Source organism: Salvia splendens, chromosome 7 (assembly GCF_004379255.2).
Source record: "Salvia splendens isolate huo1 chromosome 7, SspV2, whole genome shotgun sequence".
Lineage (NCBI taxonomy): Eukaryota > Viridiplantae > Streptophyta > Magnoliopsida > Lamiales > Lamiaceae > Salvia > Salvia splendens.
Window position 1 is genome coordinate 11,764,527 of NC_056038.1, and position 7,925 is coordinate 11,772,451.

Sequence of the window (7,925 nt, forward strand, 5' to 3'; positions counted from 1 at the left end):
TCGGGACCACTAATTGCTGACGGATGGATGAAATGGAATATCATTAACAAAAAAAGATCCAATGATTTCAAACAAAGAATTTAAAAAGGCCTAATAATAAAAGGATCTATGAAAATAAAATTCAAAGTAATAAGATGATTAGATGTATTTTGCCTATATTATATACTCCCTCCGTCCCATAGAAATAAGCCATATTTCTTTTTTCGTCCGTCTCATACAAATAGTCCATATCCATTTATGGTAACCTTTTTCTCCTTATTTTTTATTTTTTTTATTTATGAACCCCACTATCCACTACACATTTTTAACTATTTTTTCTTCTTCTCTCTTACTTTATTAATTATGCATTAAAACTAGCTCCGAAACCAAATGACATATTTATATGGGACGGGGGGGAGTAATTGAAAATTCAGAATGTGCCAACTCAAAAACGAAATCAGGTAGTAGCCCAAGTTAACGGGCTATTAGCGTGGAATTCAAATTGTGAAATTAAGAGGAATTAGTATTGTAATCCCATTCCAAATCCAAATATTTTGCAATATCAAATACCAAATTTGGTATTAAAGGCACCGATTATAATTCCACGTACAGCTCCTGTTCCATAATACCGAACGAGTCTAAAGCTAAATTTGTCACCAAATTTAAGAGACTCAGAATTGAAATTCGGGCAAATTTTATGGGTATGTTAATTTGTAAGTTTAAACGGCTGTGTTTTCCATTTAACTTTCCTAGCTATATATGTATCAAAGCAAATCATAAAAATGTAATTAAATACAATGAGCATTGTAAGTTGTAAATATGTAATAGTATTATTATTACTCTCTTTTTAAAGGTGAGAGATAGATTACGAATCTTAATATATATCATATTATCCCCAACTCAAAAAAATGGATTATAGAAGGTGTATTATTTTTTATGGGATACACGAGTATACATTTTAGAGCATGCATATAAAGGAATATAATCACCATGTCATCAATATTGTGTCTGTATCCAAATATTGGGCCACGTCTTACGCGAGTGAGACCATGTTACACCAATATTAGTGGTTGTAAATTGTTAGGTCATACTCATATTACGATATCATCATGTTATTTTATTAGTATTTGATTATATATCAAACGTAAAAAGGTTATCATGTCCACTATAAAACGCAATAAACATATATCCAACGTATAAAAGTAATCATGTCTAGGTAAAGGACAAACGAAAAAAAGGTAAGAAAACAATAATAGATCACACAAGAAAATCAACTTAACATAATTGATGGATCATTAGTGGTGTTTTGCTTGACATACATTTTTGACATGATGATTTAAAAGAAATAAAAATGGGTAGAAAGAAAGATGTTTTGTTGTAAAAATGGAATGAGGGGTATGGAATAGGTCGGCATAGACGAGTTTAGGGTATTAAAATTATACTCGTTCTTTATAAATTACATCTATCTCTATTTTAGTCCGTCCTTAAAATTATAAATTCTCAATTTTAAGAAAAATTTTGCTCTCTTATGAAGTGAGACTCATTCTCCATTAACAATACTTCAATCATTGTTTATTTCTATCTTTCTCTTACTTTACTAATTGTGTATAAAAATTGATCATGTCATTTCAAAGGTTTTTATTATTAAGGACGAAGGTAGTAAAAAGGTGAAAATTTGTTATCTAACAAATAGTTTGAAAAGGGGAAGATTCTTTTCTTAATTTTTTTAATTATTTAAAAATAAATACGAATGAAATGCAGTTTGCTTGATAGTGGGTTGCATGCATGACCATATGTGATTGGACGAGGAGCGTGGGGCAAATTGGCGAGATGTCACACCGGCCTTAGCTCCTTCTCATGACGCACGTCCCCCATGTCCTATCCACAATGCTTTCCACATTGGTCCCGTTCCAAATGGCGTAAAAGAGCATTTGCATTGCGGATGTTCTTAGATAGGTAGAATAACCTCGAATCCGACTATAAAAATAATATTATGTAACCACTTGAAACGTTATACTTATTTACGATTTGTTAATATTGTACATTTTCACACAATTGTAAAACATGAAATACAATAGGTTATTAAGAAATGAATAAAAAGAAATTAATGTTGGAATTCAATGAGAAAGTTACAGAAAAAGAAATAAAGAAAGATTTATATATATGGACCCCTATTGCACTGCCATCATCTTGTCCCCACAACCATATTGAGACCTCAACATTCACATTCCACACTAATATACAAGTAATATTGTTCTTTAGATTACCATATTGTGTGAAGAAAAGAAAAAAATAAAGTCTGATACAATTTATATGACGAGTTAAGTTCCTTGGATATTTATTATTAGACTGCAGCTGCTAATCTTGCTCTCAAATCCTTTCTCAATATTTTCCCTGATGGAGACTTTGGAATTGCATCAACAAAAAAGACACGATATATTCTCTTGTAGAAAATAACCTGTTAATGCATCAACAGAGTGTTTCAGTTAAAAAATTATGTACTTATATTTCAATAAATTGATTATAGAAGAATAAATATATTCATCACCTGTTTCGAGACAAACTGCTTGATTTCATCCTCAGTGATAGTAGAACCATTCGATCTCACAACAAAAGCAACTGGGACTTCTCCAGCTTGCTCATCTTGCATTCTGAAAAAAATAAAGCAAAATATTATATTATGACTAATTTTAGATTTAAATTAATTAATTAGTCATGAAACGAAATTGTGACTAACGAGACAACTGCAGCGTCGGAGATATATGGATTATTGAGAAGAAGGGCTTCAATTTCAGCAGGGGCAACTTGGAACCCTTTGTATTTTATGATTTCCTTCAACCGATCGACGATGAAGAGCTCGTCGTCCGCGTCAATGAATCCGATGTCACCCGTGTGCAGCCACCCGTCTTGGTCTATGGTATTCTTTGTCGACTCCGGATCGTTCAAATAACCTATATCAACATCAGATTTCATGGGAGTGATCAATTGCTAACTCATCATTTAATTGCTAACTACAACTAATTTAAGACCATAGGATTTTAGAAAACTTGTAGTCTTCAATTTGCCACGTGTAATTTTCATTTTTATTAATTAAATCGAAAAAGATAAAAAAAAAACCTACCAAATTAAGGTTTTGGATGAAAATGTCAATATAGTGTTTCGAAAATATCAACACAATGCTTTGAGAATGTCAACACAATACTTTGAGAATGTTAACACATTACTTATATTGACATTCTACATATATTATATTGACATATTTTATATATCATGTTGACATTTGTTGTTGTATGAAAAAATTCAAAATTTTCGATTTTTTTTCAAATTTTGACATCGGAATATATACAAGTGAGATCTCGTTAGAATCATTATGAATTTATCTTTAATTTGATATATGTTGTGCGCAAAATAATTTAAATCGAGAAAGTTATATGTGTTTTAAAGTTATGAGATATTTTTCAAAAGTCAGTTACAACTGATTTGTTGTAAATTGACCTTAATACCCTTATTGACGTTTTTTGTTTATCGTATTGACATTTCAGGGCTAATGATCTAGGCCCTTAATTTCAATATCTAATGACTATTATTTAATTATAGTTAGCAATTAAGTATTGAGTTAGCAATATAACACTCCCCTCTATACAAATAGATGTCCAAATTAACTTCTCTAGAAAATAAATACTCCCTCTGTCCACGAAAAATATGGCACATTTGCCATTTTTGGTTATCCACGAAAAATAGGGCATATTCAGAAAATGAAAGTTTTCAACAACTTCTCTTTTATTTTTTTCCCTTCTCTCTTACTAATAATATAGATCTCACATTCCACTAACACTACTTCTCTCCTACTTTTTTCCCTTCTCTCTTACTTTACCAATTTTACATTAAAACTCGTGTCATTTACAATGTGCCATATTTTTCGTGGACGGAGGGGAGGGAGTAATTAATTGGGCACATGCTTTGTAACCCTTTTGATGTGTATTCACGATAATATGGTGATCTAGATTATTATGAAAAAGTTAGGAATATGTTTGATTTCTCAATGTCACGATTTTGTCTTTTATGTTAGGTAAGCAATATACCTAATTCTTTACACTTTTTTTTGCCACTTGACATGTTGTTTGGTGTTGTCTATACATGCATTATGTTCCTCCATTTTACACGTTTGGTAAATGAGAAAAAAATGTGTTAAATTTTGGAATTAGAGTATCACTATGTCACTAAACTTAACAATATCTTTGTTTTGTACTAAGAGAACAAAATAAATTTACACTAGACATATTCCCAAAATAAAGCATAAATATCACAAGAAAAAAGTAAGAATTGTTTTCAACCACCAACTTTGAAATTTCTTTTGATAGACTAAGAGGGACGCACTTACTGATGTATGGACTTAGAAAAATGTTGGTAAACGGTATAAATATATTCCATCATATCCTATCTATTTTTTACTGCAATAATCCTGTTTCATTAATTGTTAGATAAGCCACTTCTCACCATCCCCTATTTTCAATTAGATTACTTTATTATTTATATTTTTCATATGCAACTAAGAATCTAGCCTTTTATTCAAAAAAAATGACGTGATCATAAATATTTAAAAAATAATTAGTAGTACCTTTCATAATCTGATCTCCTCTAATGCAAATTTCTCCAGATTGATTACGGCCAAGAGAGGCACCAGTTTGAGGATCAACGATTTTCATTTCAGCATTTCTCACAACAGTTCCACATGCCCCTGATTTTATCTCAAATGGCTCCTTTGCAAAAGCTAGGCACATTGATAGCACTGGCCCTGCTTCAGTCATCCCATACCCCTGCATTTTCATCTCAAATTATTTATTTTACTCACTACTAGTATTAATTAATATCCATAGCTTGAACATGTTACACGAACATGTAGTACTCCCTCCGTCCCAAGATAAGCGACTCACATTCCTTTTTGGAACGTCCCAAGATAAGTGAGTCATTTCCTTTTTTTGTATTATCTCTCTTACTTTTCCTCTCTACTTTATTCACTTTCCACTTTACTAACAAAACTTCATTTCCTTAAATCCCGTGCCGAAAAGTTTTTGCTCACTTATCTTGGGATAGAGGGAGCCTATGACAATATACTACCAACCAACTATCCAAAGTCAACTTTTATGATTTAGTTGAGCTGCAGTCTTGGAAATTTCCAACTAACAAGCGCCTATAAATAATACCCAGTCAAATACAGTACTATAATCATTGAGATTACTCGTGAGGGCTATTCTATACATAAAACGCCAGGTAAGTGTGCAGTGTGTTGACCATTAACTTATCATTAAAATATCCATCACAATAATCACGTATCATAGTATATACAAACACGCAATATAAAATATTAATCACAAATTACAATCATAAGGTGTAATATTCCAATCATAAGTTCATAACTTATTTAACTCTCCATCTAAAAGACTTTTCTAATGTTGGAAGTAATAAACATTTACTCGTTTTCATCATTACTCATTCAAAATTCTTATCGACAAAGAAAAAGCCACTCTACTCAAGATTCCCTTTCAAATCAAATGCAGATTGACGACCTATTCAAATAAGTGTTCCAAAAACTAGATTCCACATAATTCGACACATCTAAATCCAAACAAAACAGTAATAACACTAATTTCGAAAAAAAACAAAAAAATCTAAAAAAAATAGTAGCAATTTAATTACCTGTCCAAGTTGTGCATCAGGAAACTTAGTCCTAACAGAATCCTCAAGCTCCTTCCCGAGCGGCGCGGCGCCGGATATGACCATCCTCACAGACGAAATGTCGTACTTGCCCACGAGCGGGCTCTTCGCTATCGCCAGAACTATCGGCGGCACGACGGGCCCTATCGTCACTTTATACTTCTGAATGAGCTCCAAAAACGGCACAATATCGAACTTCTGCATGATCAAAATCGCCGCCCCGACCCGCAACCCGCACAGCAAAACCGAATTCAATGAGTATATATGAAACAGCGGCAGCACGCACAGCATCACATCCTCGCTATGCACATAGAGATTCGGATTCTCCCCGTCCACCTGCTGCGCCACGCTCGTCACAAGCCCCTTGTGCGTCAGCATGACCCCCTTCGGCAGCCCCGTCGTCCCGGACGAGTACGGCAGCGCCACCGCGTCCTCCGGGTGGATCTTCACCGCCGGCATCTCCCGCTCGTCCGCGGACGTCAACTGGGAGAAGCTCAGGCAGCCCTCCGGGGCCGCGTCCACGCACATCACCTTGACCCCGGCCGAGGCCGCGTAGTCGCGCACCTTGTCGACGTAGCAGGCCAGGGTGATGACCAGCTTGGCCTGGGAGGCCCTGGCCTGCTTGATCACCTCGGCCGGGGTGAAGAAGGGGTTCGCCATGGTGGACACGGCCCCGATGTAGGAAGCGCCGAGGAAGGCGAAGACGTACTCGGGCGTGTTGGGGAGGAGGAGCATGATGGTCTCGCCCTGCTGGATGCCCAGCTGGCTGAGACCCGACGCGACCTTTCGCGCGGTCAGCTCCACCTCCTCGTACGTGTACACGTCGCCCGTGGCTCCGTTGATGAGGCACGGGCGGGTGCTGAATTTGGAGATGTTCTCGAAGCAATACGAGTGCAAGGGGAGGTGCTTCGGGATGTAGATGTCGGGGAGCTTCGATCGAAATATGATCTCTTCCGGTTTCGTCGGAACCTCCATTTCTCGGATTTCTTTTCTTTTTTTGTATTGATATATTTTTGGATCAACTTTAGTTTTCTCTGTAGTTGAACCTAAAGATTATGGGTGAACATTTTGGAGTATAAATACGGGGTTGATGGGTAGGAGTTGGTGAAGGGGAGAGAGGAGTTGGTGGGAATTTTGGGTTGTTTAGGGTAGATTAGGGAAAAGATATTGGGAAATTTTGTAGTGTGGTTGGTGAGGAAGCGTGGTGGGGGCCTGTGGGACCCATGAGTGTTAGGTAAACAAGGTATTTTCAACTTTGACTTTTCCGTAATACTCCATTGTCCAAAAAAATTTTATTTATTGCTTCTTCCGAAAAAATAACCCCTTTGCATTTATATTCACCGTCTCAACTCTAAAAATTAGGAACTTCTAAGGGCAACAATCCTACTAAATCAAATAGTCCACCTACCCATATAATATAGTCCACCTTTTACTTTTTATTTGTCTAAATCAAAATGTCCTTTGTCATTTTATAATTATGCTTCGTTCTCTTGGCATCATTTAATTTGGCATGAGTTTTAAGAAATAATGTAGTAGAAAGAAAGTGGATGAAAAGAGTTAGTGGAATGTGAATCCTACTTTTATATATTAATTTTATAATAAAATGTGAATGGAATGAATCAGTTGAATGTGAGATTCATTACCAAAAGTTGTAAAATGTAAGAGTGCCAATGAATTGTTGATGGACGAAAAAGAAAATTGGTACCAATTAATGGGACGGAGGGACTAAAATTTATCTTTTCTCTTTTCATTAAAATATTCAACAATATTTTTATTTTAAAACTAAACAACCCTACTTAGAATATTGTGCATTCAAGAAATTGATCATCTTAAATGGAACAATTCAAGTACAATTTGCTACATAAAAGATTTTGTCTCAATTTATTCTCTAATCAAGGAAAAATTTAAAATAACTCAAATAGAAATAGAGATTTATGTGTGTGTTGACAGAGTCAATACAAGCGGTGGAGCATGTGGTTTAATTCGATGCAAAGCAAAGAACCTTACCAAAGGTTAACATGTCGTGAATCCTCCTGAAAGAGAGGGGAACCTTCGGGAACGCAGACACATGTGGTGCATGATAATTGTCGGTTCATGCTTTAAGGTATTGGGTTAAGTCATGCAACGAGTGCCCTCATGTTTAGTTGTCATCATTAAATTTAACAAACTATTGGTTGTAAGCTGGAGGAACTACAATGGTCGAGAAAAAGGGTCATGAACCCATGAGGGTG

The 7,925-nt window shown here is 35.3% G+C and overlaps 1 protein-coding gene across 1 annotated transcript; it reads right to left on the bottom strand.

Moving 5' to 3' along the window:
- Positions 1-2,073: 2,073 nt before the first annotated feature.
- On the bottom strand, positions 2,074-6,813 carry LOC121742024 (4-coumarate--CoA ligase 1-like). Its single transcript, XM_042135036.1, has 5 exons — positions 5,677-6,813; positions 4,598-4,796; positions 2,717-2,930; positions 2,528-2,630; positions 2,074-2,437 (listed from the first exon to the last, which is right to left on the bottom strand). The coding sequence occupies exons 1-5, from the start codon at positions 6,667-6,669 to the stop codon at positions 2,324-2,326; spliced, it is 1,623 nt and encodes a 540-aa protein (XP_041990970.1). The 5' UTR covers positions 6,670-6,813; the 3' UTR covers positions 2,074-2,323.
- Between the last annotated feature and the right edge of the window lie 1,112 nt (positions 6,814-7,925).